The sequence below is a fragment of the Excalfactoria chinensis genome, chromosome 8 (genome assembly GCF_039878825.1).
Source record: "Excalfactoria chinensis isolate bCotChi1 chromosome 8, bCotChi1.hap2, whole genome shotgun sequence".
Taxonomy (NCBI): Eukaryota; Metazoa; Chordata; class Aves; order Galliformes; family Phasianidae; genus Excalfactoria; species Excalfactoria chinensis.
Window position 1 is genome coordinate 8202575 of NC_092832.1, and position 18828 is coordinate 8221402.

Here is an 18828-nt window from a genome sequence, read left to right on the forward strand (position 1 = left end):
ACATCACTGTGAGAAAGTCTGGACAAAAACAGAAGAACATTTCCATGCAATGTAATTAATCAATTCATTCTCTCCATCCCAATATGAAAAACCAAGTCAGTATGGCACTGCAACTTATTAGGAACAAAGTAAACAACAAAGTTACCTCCTTAATAGCTTGTAAAATAAGGCTCTAAAGAATCCCCCACAGTTTCTTTCTTGGAAAAAATGCTGAATGCCAGGAGTTTTAATATTTCTCATGACAGAAGATGATATTCATTGTGCAGTCACAGCAATACCTCTAGCAGTTACACCAAGGAGTTCTACTTCATGTTGCACAATTCTTTTATTAGTCTTTTTTCTTTTTAACTATCAGTTATATCCTTCTCTTTAATGGATGAAAGCAGCCAGGACAGCTTAATAATCCTACCCCCAAACTTCATGCACTACAATGAATATGTACTGTATGGAATATTTAAACTAGGTTTCCTAGAACAGGCTTTATTTATCCTTTTCATCAACTCACGAAACACTGCACGGTTAGTTACTGTGCATTGCTTTGCTTTTACAATATTGACATTCACAAGTTTGAAACATCTCAATCACACTACTTTACTACTATCCTGCTTTTTTCCCCCACTCTTTGTAAGGCAATTTAAACAGCTTGTTTTTCAATTCACAACAACACAACTTGAAACAGACATGCGGCAACACAGAAATGCGGATCTATTGTAACACTGCTCATAAAGCAGCTTTAATTCGTTTAATGGAAAAGAACAAATCTTTGGACTTAATAGGTTATTTTCTTCCCTTGGCTTCTTAATTCATCCACAAACAACAGCGTTCAGAAGTAAATTGACTCCCTCCTTAAAATGTTGACATCCAATTATTATTATTTTTTAAATATCTTAAGAGTTAGAAGGAGGTTGGATATGAAGGGCTTAAGCAAGAGCTTTTAAACAAACAAGAGAAGGCTCGAAATGATTTTAATAAATTTGCATTCAGAATACCATTTTATGTTAGATTTAATTCTGCAAACTACAAACAGTGCAGGGATTTAGGAGAGTATTTAGTACCGCCGATTCATCACATTCATATAGGTATGCAGATGGCAAAAACTGTAATGAGGGCCCTGCATTAGTTCTGTAGCATCTGTCCTACTCATCAGCAGATCAGAAAAGCATTATTTTGAAAGTATTCAACCCAATTCCATAAAAGCAAAGAAATGTTGGCCCCAAAACTTAATAAGTCTGTTCAGGGATATCTTGTCTTTCTATGTAGCAATCCCCACCGACAGCATGGTTAAGTCATACGAAAGAAGCCCACTCCACTAGGCCAATAATGTTCAACAGTAATACAGGTAAAAATTCTTCTGACATTTATATTTATTTTTATTAAGCATGGAGTAGGAAAAACCAATACTCCAAAATCTTTCTTTGGAGCAGTTTCATCACCTATGAAAGATGTCCTTAACAGGAATACATAAAGCTAGACAAAACATCAGTCAACAACAAAAAGGCTGCACCTCCACTAGACAAACTTGCCAGCAAAGTCTCCCTATTGAAAACCTTCAGACAAAGCCAAAACTTTTAAATGAACCCTCTGAATCAAAACACGATTCACTTCCCACTTTCCACACAGAAAAGCAATCATTACCTCTATTAATCAAGTGAAATGCCCTACCTTAGGTATGGCTGACAAGAAATACATGACTTCTATAAAACACTACTAAGAAAAAACCTTCAGCTTACCGTTACAGACTTCAGAGTCATTCCATGATAGGTGCCCATGGTATCAATTTTAAAGCCCTCCGTTTCTGCAAAGCAAAAAAAGTCTCCTGTAAGTCATTACAAGCACAGGGCCATAGATTTTAAGTGGACAACATTAGAAGCATACTTGAAATTATTTTTCTAAGTAACACATATTGCTGTTGCATGTAAACATTGTTTACGCTACAAAACCTGGGCAGTATTTAGGAAATCTCTATTTTCTTTAGGCAGAGCTCCACTTGGTATTTCTGCCTTCTGTAACCACAGTGAGCTGCTTCTGCCACATGCAATCTTCTAGAGAAATGATGTAAGTTTAAATCTTTGTAGCACATAGTATACTATATGCAGTATTATACACATGCAGCATCAGAAATTCTCTTCATTACAAAATGGAAAAGCAACCCATTCTCAGAATGTATTATATTGCAATGGTACAAATGCAAAAACATGCTCCATTATAAACTGCTTTACCAAAGATAAAAATCACAGACACTTCCCATGATAAATCCACATTTTCAGTGCATTAAAGCAACATCATTATCATATGATACACACACACAGCAGAATTCACATAAACTCACATTACTAAACTCAAAGCAATAAGAAATTGTTGGGGGTTGGCTTTTTTTTTTTTTGTTTTGGAACAGCATAAATTGAGATTTAATAAAACAACGCACCAAACGCCTGCAAGCAATCAGAGACTAACCCTCCTGCAAGCCTTTCTGAGTTCACAAAGTCCTTTTCTGTCTTCCTGTCCTCAGTAATATACAACTTAAGTCAGCCAAATGTGGCCACCAGAATTTGTGGTAAAACTCTTCTCCGTTTACATTCCCTAGCCTCATATCCACTGTCAGCTGAATCAAGCAACCAACAGCTTAAGTTCATTCTTAAAATGTTACAATAACCACTAGTCTCCAGAAACGGGCACGATAACCCCATCAACACAATGGCTGTGAGCATATGTATACACCTAAGCAACTCCTGTTTCAGCTAGTAAAGGTACTTGACACTGTGCAGAAAGCCTTATTGGGAACTGGAATATTATGCTGTCTTCTCAAAATTCATAAGCATACAAACTTACAAACCAAAAGCAACACAGAATCCAGTTTAATGCTTGCACTCCAGCCTACAAGAAGTTGAAAACCATCAGATTTTCAACCATGTTAGAGCTCCTTGTGTTTACCATGAACAAATTAACTTAAATGGAAACCCACACAACCCTGACAACAATGCAGTGTCCTGGGACACATCTCTGATTGTTCATCCTTTCTTCCTTTAGATGAGGAAGATTATCATACAGTTGCAGGAAATGAAGCAGAAAAGTTCTCCAGATTTTATGGCTCTCCACTGCCTAGAGAAAGATACTCAAGAGATCAGAACTGATCATACTTTTCTCACTGCAGAGATGGATATCTACTTCCTGAATGCTGTTTTGGGTTTTCTATCAGGCCTACCACCAACTCCCACACAGAGAATCCCGGTTGTTCCGCTGGTGCTGTCTACCATGTCACAGGCCATTTCTCCACCACACTGCACCAAGTGACCTCAGCTCCATCCCTCATTTATCTCAGCTTTTCAAACTTTTCCCCTTCTGCTGGACTTAACGTTTTCCAACCACACAGAGTTAATTTTGAGATAGCAAAATGCAAGTACAGACCTGAGTACTACCATCTTTACTATGAAAAGGTTTCCTTTGTAAACTGAAATCACCTTACCTTTCCCTCTGAGCTCAACATGTAATTGCTCTCAGCTCAGTGCAAATACAGTGTAGCTCATCTGACCAGGATTTACATGGATAAAACATTTCTCAGTGATATTGGTCACTGTTTCTGAGCAAGGAGCATGTTAATATTACATGGGGTGCTCAAGGCCTTGCAGAGTGCTTGGTAGAGCTCCCTGCCTGAAGTTGAAGGGATGCTTTTACTGACCTGGTGTGAACAAATCAGAGATGTATCATCTAGGATGACAGTTGCTTCTGGCTTGCAGACAATTACTGACAGAGGAACCTTTCCCCTTTCCCAACTGGCCTACTACCATTTCCTCCTACTTCTAACATAAGAAGTTCCCACCCATTTCAATCAGTCAGCCCTTAGTAATACCAGCAAGCAGCACCCCTGCCATGCCAGGCGTACCTCAGTACCTTCCCTCTCAGCACAAACCCAGGTTCTATCATTAGTTCTACACATTTATTTTCCATTTCAATTATTTCTTTCCACTAGGATCATTACCTACTTTGTTCCTAATAAAACCTTGTGCTCCTCCTGAATTAATGAAAAAGCTAACACATGACTCCATCAGCACCACAAAGGGAATAAAAGCCCACAGAGCCAGCAGCACAGTTAGAAAGTAAATCAAAGAGGAGACAAGCACCTAGCAGGGAACCAGCCTCTGTTCAACCTCTAATGGTTTCATCTTTTAAAGAAAAAAAAACATATACTTGAGTTCCTTATAGAATCTACCTTGGTTCGTGCAGTGAGCCACAAGAGCCACTAAACATGGCCCTGGGTCTCACCAACTTCCTGCTCCCAGGCCTTATGCCAACCCTTCCTCCCAGGAAGAGGAGTGAGTTACTAGGATCCAAAGAGCCTGATGGTACCTCAAGCATTTTAGAGTAGGCTCCTAGCCTGCTGAACATTTCCAGCATGGATATAGGCCTTCCAGTGCTATTTAACAACTACTTAGAAGGTAAATAAAACACTTCTGATCACCAGTAAATAACAGCATAGTGCCTCTATTATTTATTTATTGATTAATGCATCTCTAAAATAAATTACATGGCCAAAAGAGAATGTGGGTGTCCACACGGATTCCTGCAAACAGTTACCGCAGCCACTATGAGGTATCTAAGGGACGCCAGAGCCTGCTACCTGCAGACACGGTTGGGTCAGCAGAAGGAACCACCTCCTAAACAGCTCAACAGCACTCTAATTTCCTGCCTCCAACTCTTAAATGACGAATGAGAGTTAAGCAGTGGCAGCTTCCAAATAACCACAGCAACCCTCAACTGACAACAGCACAGACAGTGCTTCTCCCCGATCCTCTCAATCATCTCATTTTCCATGTGATAATTCTATCAGTCACTTGAAGAAACAGACACTGCTGACTGCAGGAACCCTGTCACTTCTACATTCATACCATTTTTAGAATGTCCTAATAGTTTCTATGCATGGCAACTTCAGTTCCATTCCCAGCATACAGCCTATGCAAAGCAGACAAATGCTTCCAAGTCAGGAACTCCACAGTAATGGCTTCATTCCCATTTCAGAAATTACTGAGTCTGTTAGCCAGCCTTCTACAGCTGCTTGTAGAAGACATTCAAGGGCCAGGACAAAAGGCAGAGTGGGATTTCTTCCAGAGCATTCTCTGAGGGTAGAAGCTGACCCTGACACAGCTGCTCAAAAGCACTCCAGGGACATAAAAGGACCCATAGGCCACAGTAAAGCAGAGCAGAAAACCAAGCAACCTGGAGCACCAACAGACATGCCCCCACCATTCATTAGTATAAATGCTGCACCCTGCCCTCCAACAAAGAAGAGAAATACAATGCATTTTTTCTGTCCCTTCCTCTTCCAGCTCAAACCTGTGCTGCTGAGTCATGCAGCAGCACAGACATAAAACTATTAACACCCGGCTGAGATTCAGTTGGCAACTCCAGATCCAAAAATCATAGCTTCATTGATGGCGATAGAGCAAAGAGTTAAATTTATAAGCTATCTACCAAGTAAAGGGTATTTAAGAAGAGATTCTTCAAGAACGACGCCAAGATGGCAAAACTTCAGATCTCTATTTTTAAACGTTGAATTAGAAGCAGAACAACTGCTAAAAAAGCTGCTTGAGAGTCTTCAGTAACTTCTTTCCTCCTCTAAGACTACAAAATAGTTAGGCTATCACACTAACTTCATTTAAGTACAAACAGCTCACATGAAATATTTAAAAGAGTAAAGAATGCAAGCAAAACTTATCATTAATGTATTGCAGGAAAAGCATTACAACTTTTCCTGGTTGCCAAATATAATCTGTTTGTATTGGTTTTTAATGTACAGATGGAAACAAAATGTACAGAGGGTATAAGTGAATAAGTAAAGGAAAAACTCACCAATGGTGGTGCCTTGACCGAAGCAGCTGGGGCAGTCCTCCCTGGTGAGCGATCTCCAAGAGATACTGCTCCAGTGGGAGTCAGCCCTTAAATGAGGTCTCAGAGGGGATGGAGTCAAGCTCCACCCCTCCCGGGAGCACAGCTACATCACTCTCACCTGTGCTCCCACAGCTGACCCCATACTTGCCTCAGCTGATTAATCAGAGGTTCAGGCTGTGATTACCAATCTCCCATACACTCCACCCCTTCACAGCGTGAACCAATGATTAGGTGAGTTTTCCCTTATCACAGAGACCCAACGCGACGCTGATACAATCTCCCGTCGCACCGAATGTTGATGTTATTCAAATGATGATTGGATGGGTATTCACGATCTTCCGTGGGCCAGTGCTTGATAGATGTTACTGGAGACAAGCCATCTCGAGGTGCAGGTCCATTTGCGTTTCATCAGTCCACACAAATTGTTCTCTGATGGTCCTAGAGGCTTAGAATCTTAGGGAGAGTAATACAGATGTTTCAAGGGTACCAGGAGAGGAAGGTCTGCCCTCCAGGGCAAGATACAGGCCGTATTCTTGTCTTGGGTCAATACTTCTGCTCGCACCGGATTATGTCCCGGCCTCCGATACCATACCCTCTGGCCAGATATCTGTGGCTGTATAACTATATCTGGCACCAGAGGAGGAGTCCTGATCTGCCATAGGGACATGATGGGTGTCCCTTTAGCAATAAAGACCGGAGTATTGACCACGATGTCAGTAGGCCATGTACCTATCACCGAGGGGGTAACTGAACCTCCCACCTCCAATAGTCTCCCCCAAGGTGCAAGTAGGCCACACCACTTGGGTCCTACTTGCACCTTCCAGGGCCAATTTATCTTATGGATTCCTGGTTTTAGATTCTCAGGGGCAGGGAGCAGAAGATTATTGTCATTACCAACCTGCGGTTTTACCTCATTATCAGTACCTGTAATTTGAATCCTAAGAGGGGAGGCCCATATAGTGTGTAACATTTTCAGGGCACTGGGTCTGCCATCCCGAGGTCTTTCGTTCAAGTCCCGCAGGGTTTCGTATAATCTTTTTGTCCACCCCTGCAGGGACTGGGAGTCTGTCTTCAGGGCAGCCTTAAGGATACCATTGTAGCGTTCAATAAGGCCTGCCCCTGTTGGATTATATGGCAGATGGAATCGCCATTCAATGTTGTTCTCTTCTGCCCAGCGCTGTATCATCGCTCCAGTAAAGTGAGTCCCTTGGTCGCTCTCGATGACTTGAGGTGTCCCATATGCAGACATCAGTTTAGTGAGTGCCTTAATTGTATATGCTTGATTTGCCTTTGGTACGGGATAGGCTTGCAGCAGTCCACTTACAGTATCAACGCAGGTCAGGGCATATCTCGCCCCCTCAGACCGAGGGAGGGGCCCAATGTAATCAACCTGCCATCTCTGAAGAGGACTATATCCTCTAGCAATGTGGGATGTTGTTTCAGGCAACGGTCTTGGTCTCATCTTTGAGCAAGCGTCACAGTCCTGACATGCTTGGACGATATCAGATAGCTGTACAGGCAGCCCCCATGCTTTAGCAGCTGCCCACATTATCTTTTGTCCAGCATGCCGTAGCTTCTGATGTAACCATCGGGCAATATTTTCGGATTGTGAATTCCCAATCCATCGAACTCGGGCCAGTGTGTCCGCTTCATCGTTTCCTGGTGACTGCAGGGGTTGATGACCAGAGACATGGTAGACACATACCGTCCTGTGTTTGACCGTATTCCAAATGTCTACCCACATGTCTTTCCCCCAGATCGGTCGGGCGTGGATAGTCCATTCCTGGGTAGCCCACTGCGTAATCCACAGAGTAAGCCCCCGGTACACGGCCCAACTATCCGTACAGATGTTCAGGATGCCATTACCAGGTTCTTTGGTTATAACCATCCACACGGCTCGCAATTCTGCCCACTGGCTGCTCTGACCATCCCCCTCATCAAACCAGATTGTCTCAGTAGAGGGATGGTATGCTATAGCTCGCCACTTGCTCGGGTTGCCTCTGCTGGACCCATCCGTATACCAGGCATCTTCAGGAATAGGATATCTTCCTTCCTGAACAGGGCTCTTCTCTGGTGGAGCGACCATTGGTTCTTTCGGCGTATCACTGCGATATGTCACTGGGCCTAGGATCTTCTGTAATTCCTCCTTAAGTGGAGACGAAGACAGGCTGCTTCTTTGACTTAGATAGGCGACCCATCGTGCTACCGTCTGTGCTTGGGCCACCCCTGTCTTAGGAAGGTGAGTTAAATCTCTTACCCACCCCTGGATCGGTAATGTAGTTTTAACTATAACCTCTGCTGTTTGGGTTATTGGCTCTACCGCTTGTAACGCTGAATAGGCAGCCAATAATTGTTTTTCAATCATGCTGTATCTTTCTTCTGCTCCATGCCAAACCTGAGACCAGAATCCAATGGGGGTTCGAACAGAACTCTGGCGTTGCCACAGGCCCCAGCCAAAACCATCCTGGGTAACATGAACGTCTAGTTCAGCTGGGAGGGTCGGATCAAATATACCCAATGCCTGGGCTTGTTTAACTGCCAGCTTTGCCTGTTGGAAAGCATCTTGTTCTACCTTCCCCCAGTTCCACGATTGACCCTTCTTGGTAAGCTTATACAATGGCCTCAACAACTGAGCTAAGTGAGGTATAAAGGAGCGCCAATACCCCAATATACCTAAGAACTCTTGTAGCTGTTTCGATGTTGTAGGGACTGGGAACGCTTGGACTTTATCCACTACTGCACTGGGTAGTACTTTGGTTTTTCCGGACCAAATTACTCCCAGGAATTTTACAGATAGCCCCGGACCTTGCACCTTCTGTGGGTTTATAGCCCACCCTCTCTTTTGCAGATAAGCTATCAATAAATCTGCTGCTTGTCTCACCGCCTCTAATGAATCGGATGTTAACAGGAGGTCATCAATATAATGATATAAATTTACATTATGTGGCTTCTGCCACTTAGCCAGATCACGCGCCACCAAATTATGACAAAAAGTAGGTGAATGCACGTACCCTTGCGGCAGAACCTGAAAAGTCCACTGCCTGCCTTCCCATGTGAATGCAAACTGGTCTTGTGATTCTTCACTAATTGGAATACTGAAGAATGCATTCGCTAAGTCTAGGACACAGTGATACGTTTTAATTTCTCTACTTAGTGTGTCCATTAGGGAGGCAATATTGGGTACGGCCGCATGAACGGGCGGCGTGACCTTATTTAATTCCCTATAATCCACTGTCATCCTCCATGTTCCATCCGATTTTCGCACTGGCCATATTGGGGAGTTGTACGGGCTATGTGCAGGCCTTATAATACCCACTTTTTCTAATTCCTGCACTGTTTTTGTTATTTCATCCTGCCCACCTGGGAGTCTGTACTGTTTTACATTAGTAATCCGACGTGGCTTGGGCAGACAAATAGGCTCATGTTTTGCATGGCCTCTCAATATTGTCTGAATTGCCCGGATACTAATGCATCTCTGTCGCAACCGGAACTCTCCCACTGTTGTGTGGAGAGCCAGACCCCACAAGATATCAATTCCCAATATGTATTCCGGAATTGGAGCAATAGATACCTTGTACTCCCGTGGTGGGAGGCGCCCGACCCCCAATTTTACCCAGGTTTGGGTGACTGGAACAGTCTGTCCCCCAAAGCCTCCAATCATTACTTTATTCCCTCTGAATTTTGTTGGGTCCCCATATATTATAGATGTTTCTGCCCCAGTATCAACGAGGGCCATAACCTTCTGCACATTCTCTCGGGACCAATATATTGTCAATTCCACATAGGGCCTCCGGTCCCGTCTAGAGGCCCTAGGGTGACTGACGTCCCTCATCACGCCATAAACTGGGCCAGATTCAAGTCTTTTACCTCTGATGCCTCTGGTATTGTGACCCGAGGTACCTGAGGTGGCCTCTTTTTCCTATTTGGCACGACAAAGTCTTCTAGATTCCAAACTGTTGTTGGTCGTCGTTCTATAAGCCTTATCCCCGGTCTTTTGGGGCGGTTTTGAAATTTTTGTTCATCCTTCAGCTGTTTCCACAACTGAAGTAGAACGTGATTGGGCTGCCCATCAATTTTGGCAAATTGAACACCTGCTCGGAGTAGATCATTAAACATTTGTTTTCGGGACACCCTAATGGGTCCCGCCCGAGGGGTTCGTGGAGCCGATCTCCTGGCTCGGGCTATTGGAAAAACTTCAGAATCTTCAATTACTCTGATATTGCGCTTGGTTCTCAGGCGCTCAGTTTCTCCTAGGTCCGCTACCAATTGGGCAGCATGCTGGACTGCTGCCTCTGCGGCCACTAAAGGATTTAATATAGAAACCAACGTTCCATACATATGTGAGGGAGCCTGCTGTAAGATTAGGTCCCTCATTCCTGCGGAAAACTTCACCATGTCTGGACTAACAGATGCATCTTCATAGACAGCCTCTCGCATGCCTAGTTCCCGGATATAATTCTGTAGGTCTTCCATAGAAGACCACATTCCTGTATGTACTGGCATGTCTGTTTTATTTGACCATACCATACGGCAGGCAGCCATTATCCAGTCTACGATTGAATGATTCTCTTCAGGGAACTGGGACCCTGAGTACAATCTCTGCCTCAGGGCAGGATGGACTGTTATTGTTGCTAGTTTAGATACCTCGGGGCCGCTAACTATTACACTTTCTGCTCCCGAGTCCCATAATCGTAGCAGCCAGGCTGGGACACTTTCCCTCGGCCTTTGCCTGAAGCGCTGTACTAGATCCATAAGTTCGGTGGGTGTGTATGGACGTGCTGTTACGTGTAAATATGAGTCAGCAGGGGTCCATTGATCAGGAGGCACCCCTGCTGGTCGCTCCTGGACTTTTTTTGTTTTTTGAGTTACCATAGGACGGACTTCTAATAAGTCCGTCTTAAGTGGCTCTTCTAGGTCAGATTTAGTGACCTTAGTTTGGTCCGATGTTTCAGGATCCCTACTATCATCCATTGAAATATATCTAATTTGGGGGGTATTTGAAAAAAATGATGAATTTTTCCCCGTTAACAGACTAATTTCGCCCTCTAATTTTTCAATGCGGGCTTTTAATAATTGATTTTCATGCTCAATCTTATTTGATTTAATCTCTGCCTGATTTAAAGCATTCAATAAAGGCCAAGCTGCCATGGATGCAGCCATTTGCCTTTCCTTGGTTGTCAAAATATCTTTTTGCAATCCCTGAAAGTATTCGGTTAGATAGTAAGGGGACATATTGCCCGTTACCCGTAAGGGCTCCCATTGTTCAATAATCGTCGCTAATTGAAAATATGGGGACGCCTCAAACCCTGGGATTTGTCCAGGGAGGGTTTTCCCTAAGGGGGTGATCTTCTCCCCCTTGAACCAGCTAAACACATTCCATAGGAAAGACATTTTTTTTTTTTCCGATATTTGCAGGCTCCTGCCTGGCTCGCCAAATGTATTGGTTTTTAATGTACAGATGGAAACAAAATGTACAGAGGGTATAAGTGAATAAGTAAAGGAAAAACTCACCAATGGTGGTGCCTTGACCGAAGCAGCTGGGGCAGTCCTCCCTGGTGAGCGATCTCCAAGAGATACTGCTCCAGTGGGAGTCAGCCCTTAAATGAGGTCTCAGAGGGGATGGAGTCAAGCTCCACCCCTCCCGGGAGCACAGCTACATCACTCTCACCTGTGCTCCCACAGCTGACCCCATACTTGCCTCAGCTGATTAATCAGAGGTTCAGGCTGTGATTACCAATCTCCCATACACTGTTTTATAAACATACCAGCATTGTTCAAATCACCTTAATCAAGATACGTCTGAAACCAAGATCTCCAGAGACCAAACAAAACAACCACTGCATAATCAGTTCTAGTGCTTCAAAACAAACTATTACCAGCTGACATTAAGACTATCTATTCCTCTCCAGTTATTGCACTTATTATGATCACAATTTCACACTTCAATGACCCAAAAATCATCAAAAGAAACATACTTTTTCTATATGGTTCATCACTTGGTACCTTTCTAGCATCACCATATATCAACCCAAGTGCTTCTCTCACTTAAAAGATACCAATTACATTTCCTAATGAAAATATGCACAGTAATGCATCAGCTTATTGGACTGATCATATTCTCCATCATCACACAGACAGATGTTCAATTTCCTCACATATGAGTATTAAAGCTCCAATAGGCTTCCACTCACTTAAAGCCCACTGCTCTGTGTAAATCTAGGTCACTCGACATTTTGATTTTGCACCTGCTGCAGCTCCAGACATCCACTGCCAACACTAATTCAAGCTCTGACACTTTCACAAAGAATAATAGTTCTAAAACACTTTGATTAACCTGTTTCTGGAAGGATGTTCAGGCAAAAAAAAAAAAAAAAAAAGACAAAAAACAGTTTGGAGGAACGTGGCTCTGAAAATTTGAAAGCCCGAATTTTAAGACTTTGCTTGAATTTCGTTCAACGTAACAGTCTTTAGAACACTCTGCTTTAGAATTGTTCCTTAACAAGTAAAGCTAAAAGTTTCAAACTGTAACATTATAATGTGACAGAAAGCACAGAAATAATAGGAGGGTAGCAAAGTCCTAAGCAGCAGCAAGAGAGGAGAAGTCCAAATGGATCAGCTGCAGGCACAGAAACAAAGGAAGAAAATAGACTTAGCCCTGGAAGGCCTCAGGTACACAGGAATCTCTAGTGAGATGGCCCATATCTCCACTGCCAACCCTTAAATGAGGTCTGGGAAGGAGCGGATCCTGGCTCCAGCCCTTCTGGTTACTCAGGTACATTATATGCAGCTGAGCTCCCCTGGGTTGGCCCAGCCTTCCCACCATGTGCTCAGTCACTGCTTCAGGCTGTGACTCAGTGTTTCCACTACAGGATCCTAAATTTCCAAGTTACCCGAACCCGAACCTAGAAAGTTCTTTGTAAAATTCATATAAAACAATTTAACGATAGTCTTAAAAACAATTGAACCCAAGCTTTTCAAAGGGTCACAATATAAACAAAGCAGAAAAATCACAAGACAAGTCTTGTGATCTGTCTATTTTCCAATTCAGAAGAGATTTCTTATCAAACTACCCCGTCACACAAAGCCAGGAAAGCACAAGGGTGATCTATTTTACTCTCCTTATACAAATCTGCACATTCTCTTCCACAAAGAAACTGAATCCTTATAATAACCTTATATATGAACGCAATAAGTGAGTCTAACCAGGCATTCAAGCTTCAAAACTCCAGAATTCCTACTCCTATGAATAAAATGGTAAAGCTGTACATTAATAAGTGACTTTAATAAAACATAATATTTAAAAGTGAATAAAATTGAAGGCAAGGAATAAAACTACAAAGTGAAAAGCAGAGGAAGTTTAGCATAGAAAGGAGCTTTGTTTTGCTGGAGAGAGGATAGATCACTGACTGCCAGCATGAAAGAAGTGAAACCAAAAGGAAGGAAACAGCAGTCAAGCAAAGTAATTGCACTGTTCACCTTCTCACCTCTAAGCTATTTGAGCGAGTGACAGGCACACCGCCAAGTACAATGTTCTTCCATTGTGGAAGTACCTAGGATGTACACTGGGACCTACTGTAACAGACTATCTAATACATTTACTATGCCATAAATCACCAAATGTTAAGATGCTTGAAGGGAAGCATTCTCTCTTCTTTCTAGCCATAGCTGCTGTACTGAGATGCTCATTTGTGCAAAAGCTACGGTTGTCTTGGTGGTACATAAGCAGCCACTCTTCAGGAATACTGCCTTACAATTACAAAACCCTCCATTAAGTACCAGTCTAAACCATCCTAGAAACAAAGCCTTCCCCACCTGGAGAAAAGATTTTAAGCAAGCCAACCAGAAATGCACTGTGAACCACTGCAAAAAATTAGGATGCTATTCAGCAGTCTCCTTTAATAAGGGACCTCATATTAGAATTCCTTAGTTTACCATCTTAGCCCTGCAGACTTTCAACTCTTTATGCTAAGAGTGAGACCGCTATTAGACAACTTCTGTAGTAAACCAAACACAGAAAAATCAGAGCAAAGCAACTAAACAAAACAGCGTCATCTACAATGACACAACTATTCCTCCACTGGAATTTCTTGTAGAAGAGTGCACAATTAAATAAATGTATTGGTGTAATTTAACAAAGCTGGAGAAAGTAATTCACAGACAGATCTGACTTCACACATCTTCTGTATTCCTCTTCAGAAAGTGTAGTAAAAGGAAATCTACTTGTCAGATGCTCAGATCCTGAGACTAAAAATTATCAGAAAAAAACCTGAAGAGTAAAAAACATTCAGGGAAGGTTCTCCTTCTCCCCTTCCCCAATCTCATGCCTCTCATTGAAAGAATCAGTTCTTCGTATATGCTCTTACACATTATTTTTCACTACTTAAAAAGCAAGCAAATGCCTGATCTCACTCCTCTCCCTCCCTCCCCATCACTACCATGGTTGCCACTGAGCAGGGGTACTAAATACACACCACTGGATTGAAATGAAAGTACACTGAGCCCAATGTATGTAACAGGATATAACAAAATATATGACCAAATTTTCCAGAGCAAGTTACACACACAAAACCCTAGATGATATATTCACATGCAAGTGAATATTTACAAAAACACATATATTCTGTTAGCTTCAGGAATGGCCATAATCTGATTTTGAATATCTTTTACATTATCCAACGAGGTGAATGTGAAACAACTCCTACAAGTTTCTTATGGTGTGAAATTCTCCTTACTGTTAGAGCTGATATTTCTCTTTCTCCAGCTACAAACAAAAGTTGAATACCCACTTGGTAGTCTCCTATACTCTTGCTTTTTGTTTACATAGTGAAAATAATCATGCTGTTCCAATACAAAAATTGAACAAGATGAGCTACAGTACAGCACAAAGTCTGACAATTCACATACACTGTGTATGACTGCTTTTCTCTTTCTCCATACCAAAAAAAGAATAAGGGCAAATACACTGAAAGATGCAAGCTGGAGCTGTTCATCTGCAGTTTAAAGTGACAGCAGCACATAAGCTTCTGAGGCCCACAAAAGAAAGCCTTTGGTATCATGCCTAAGGACTTCCATTAGAAAAAACAATGATTTTGTTTGAGAACCAGAAGGAAGAGACAACTGAGACAAGCAGGAAAAATTTGCCTTGGCTCTTCAAGAAAGACCACATGCAACCACAGCACAGTGTGTACAAAACCAAACACTGCAAGATACGAAGTTCAAAAAGAAATCACCACTCAAATTCAAGCTTCCACTTAAAAATGACTGAAAATTCTTAAAACATCTTGGATTATTTCCATCTTCTCAAGAAGGGAGCTAATATTTTGCATTTTTTTCCATTACAGGTACGTGCTTTAGTAACATCTATTTACAATTACTGACAGCGACTTGTGTGAGAAAGGGCAATATCTTTCAGTTTATGCATCGTATTTCCAGTTTTGGTAAGGGACTGGTGTTGTTTGTTTGGTTCAATTTATAAATTGCAAGTGATCTTCCAAAAACAAAATAGTGTTTTTTTAAGTTTTCAGCTTTCTTCCTAAATGGCAAGAATAATTCCTATGAAATAATAGCTGCGGATTCAAACAGCAGATAGTCTTGTTAAAAAATACCTGTAGGTACAGGAATAGCTTTTTTGGGTCTTTGCGTAAGCTTGACAAGCAATGACACAACCTGCAACCTTCACTTTACACTCATTGGTGTCATTTCTCATTCTTATATTTATACATATAATTATTTAAAGAAACATCACAATCAGCTTACCCTCTTTGCCCTTGAATCTTTCCTGATCGTATCTGTTGTAGGCAGCTGGAATAGGCTGCTTATTTCGTAAAGTGGGATCCTAAAACAGATCAAATAAGGTTTGTAAAACACCCTAAAAAGGTACTTGTTAGTTCTTAAACTTCACTAAGTATTGCATGGAATAGCCTAAAAGGATCAACTTAGTTCACTTCAGCAAGACTTGAAATGCCTTTGAAAAGTTGTGACGCATTTAAACATCCACACAGAGAAACAATTTAGAAGTACATACTGAAGGGAACTACAACAACCTTAGACAAAAGTGAGCAATCAGTAAGAAACCACATTAGCTAAAACTTGTAAGCTTCATAAAATCAGAGAGTTTTTCTAATACCACAAGGTTTTAAAGAAAGAAGTGACAACTCATGGTTAAGCCTTCAGCCATATACACACAGTATGTTCCTTATCAGCTCGACTGAGCCAGTAATCCATTACACCCTCAGAATAAAACCAAATTTGGTGGAAAAAAAAGCATTGTTTGCTTTTTTTGTTTGTTACAGTGTGGTTTCCTTAGTTTGTTTTTGAAGTGCCGAAAATGTGCCAGTTAAGTACCGAATCATTCTTCTTGTGTATGACTTACTTAGGTGGTCACAACTGCTCTGCATGGCATATGAACGGTCCAACTTACAGTTCGTGAAATTCAACATGAAGCCAATGCTTAAATGCTGAAATTCACCTGGCTCCATAAATTTAGGTCTTTGTCGGAAGCAAGAGTAGTAAAAAATAAACCAAGTCAAATGTCTTTTACAGCAGACTGAGGTTCAAGAATATGTAATACTTAATAAAGACTAATGGTAAATATCATAATACAGAACCAACCTTGTCTAATACCTAGACAGCTTACAATAAAGCTGTAAGATTGTCCTTCTGATTTATTACAGGCAAAAGAAAGCTGGTTCAAGCTGTTCCCACTCATGAGTCATGTTCCAGATTCTTAAACATTTGCTACCCTATCTGTCAAAAACCAGCAAAACATTTTGTTTTAAATGGCAGTTGTCTCATGTAATACATCTTTTCCAAATAGATGCAGAATGTCGCTAGTGTATGATACATACAGAAGCTGGCACTAACACTTCATCAGTAAGTAACAAGAACATACTGAACAAATTAAACTAATATATTCAGCTCCTTAAATACCAGTCTATGTAACTTAAGGCAAAGAATATCTACAAAGCTGTGCTGGGAAGTTATTCATTCACTGGAATGAAACTAAAACAAACTTTGTATTTAATAATGACGAGACATTCTACTCTCCATTTGGAGTGCCAGATCTCATAGCCATTGAAGAGCTGCTCTTACCGTAGGCGCTGTATTTGGTGCAGGTCTTTGCTCAGGTGCTCGGCCTTCTTCTCTGGCTTTTACTGATTGAAGAATTGCAAAAATATTCTTGGCAAAGTTCTGAAAAACATTAGCAGATATCAGTGGATCTTTCTGATGATCTGTGTTTCAAGTAACACCAACACAAGTAGAAAATACCATTTAGTTAACCGGGATCTCATAGAAAAACAGACAGCGCACAAGTTTCATATACAGAAGTTTTACAATTCTTTTTGCTATAATAGAACCCAAACATAAGCAGCTCCTGGGCAGACTTGCTACCACTGCTCCTTAAGACTTATACCCTCAAAACAAATGGCTGACTCCAACTGGCATCATTACCACACCAACTAAACCAAGTTGTTCACAAACTAATACCAATTTCCTTGTTTGCTCTTGCCTATCATGCTTTGCTGAAGCAAGATGAAACAAATAAAAATAAAGAAATAAAAAAGCATTAACGAAAAATGTTCACCTAGTTTTTCTAGGACCCATCTCAGTTACATAATATGCTAAAAAGTGCCTGTCTGCTCACCGCAGGCTCCTACCAGGATACATCAGGCGCACAGACTGTCTGCTGAACTGTGCTACAAGATTTCCTACAGCCAAGCACACTCAGCTGCTTTCAGTGAAGAATATTTGTGAGCACTTAAAAGGCCTAAAGCTGCACGGAGCTGAAGGTTGGCACCCATCTCCTGCACCTTCCAGCAGGGCAAAACACCTCAGCTGGCTGATGAGGGTCCACGGATACAACCCCGTCATTGTGATGCAATTCTGTTCTTTTAGTAGCAACACCCATTTTACAACTACACCCCATTTGACACCAAATAATTTAAGAAGCAGATCCTTCCTCTTTAAATAGGAGAAAGGAAATAGAAATGACTGAATTAAGAGCAATCCAAACAGTAACTCCAGCCTATGTTTGTTCTATTACCACTCAACAGGTGTCTAAACTGAGAGATACATGCAGACAGAATGCCAAATTGTCTGTAATCATTGCTAAATATTACTTGTTAATAGTTCAGGATATTATGAAGCATTCACATGCTTAGATTCTTCCACAGCATTGATGCTAATCCTGCAATGTTGTCAGTTACAACCATTGGCATCATAAACCAAATGCAAAAATTACACAGCTAGGACCTCTGGGGTGAATTTTATAGAAACAATTTAAAGAGCTTCTCTAAGCTCGCTTCCCTTGACCAGCACATTGTCCATTCACTCAAAAGCAGAAGGGTTGTACCTGGAGATGATCAGAAACCACTCATGAAGATAAAGCCATTTCTTGCACAAAATGTTTTCACAAAGACTGAGGGAATTCACATAAAAGCACATTTCAAGTTCTTTTCTACCAGAAAAACCTTGGAAACACCCTTCAAGGAGCTTGAGCCATGTGCATCTATATCAGTTATATGCCAGTACTCAAGATCAGCTCTGTTCTTGGAAAAACTGGACTAACTGCATGTTTTACTTGAAATTCAGAGAGTTCTCCTGAAGTCTGGGCTGGGCAGCATGGCAACCACAGTGCTCATCACTGCTGCACTTCTTCACATAATATCCCTTGGAAAGACAAGCTCCTCAGTCTTCCAAAAGTCAGGAGGAGAAACTAATTAAATAACAAGAACAGGAATTTAGAGGAGTGATTGCCCAGAGAAAAGCCAAATCCTTTTGCTACAGGGAAGCTGCAGCCAGCTTCCACATTACCATTTTATTCTTTAAATGCACCCTTTATTTTATATACTTACATACTCCTAAAAGTAAGCTTACTTTTCAAAATATGATCTTTTTCAAAGGCATTTCAGCATCTCTGCTTTTAAATAACTGGACCAAACTTCA

At 41.5% G+C, this 18828-nt stretch overlaps 1 protein-coding gene across 1 annotated transcript in view; it reads right to left on the reverse strand.

The window, feature by feature from the left end:
- CDC73 (cell division cycle 73) overlaps positions 1-18828 on the reverse strand; it is a 109218-nt gene that overhangs the window by 69941 nt on the left and 20449 nt on the right. The window contains exons 8-10 of the mRNA XM_072342659.1: positions 16975-17073; positions 15640-15718; positions 1731-1795 (exon numbers count right to left, since the gene is read on the reverse strand). Of these exons, the coding sequence (XP_072198760.1) occupies positions 1731-1795; positions 15640-15718; positions 16975-17073 (243 nt within the window). The remainder of the gene's footprint in view (positions 1-1730; positions 1796-15639; positions 15719-16974; positions 17074-18828) is intronic.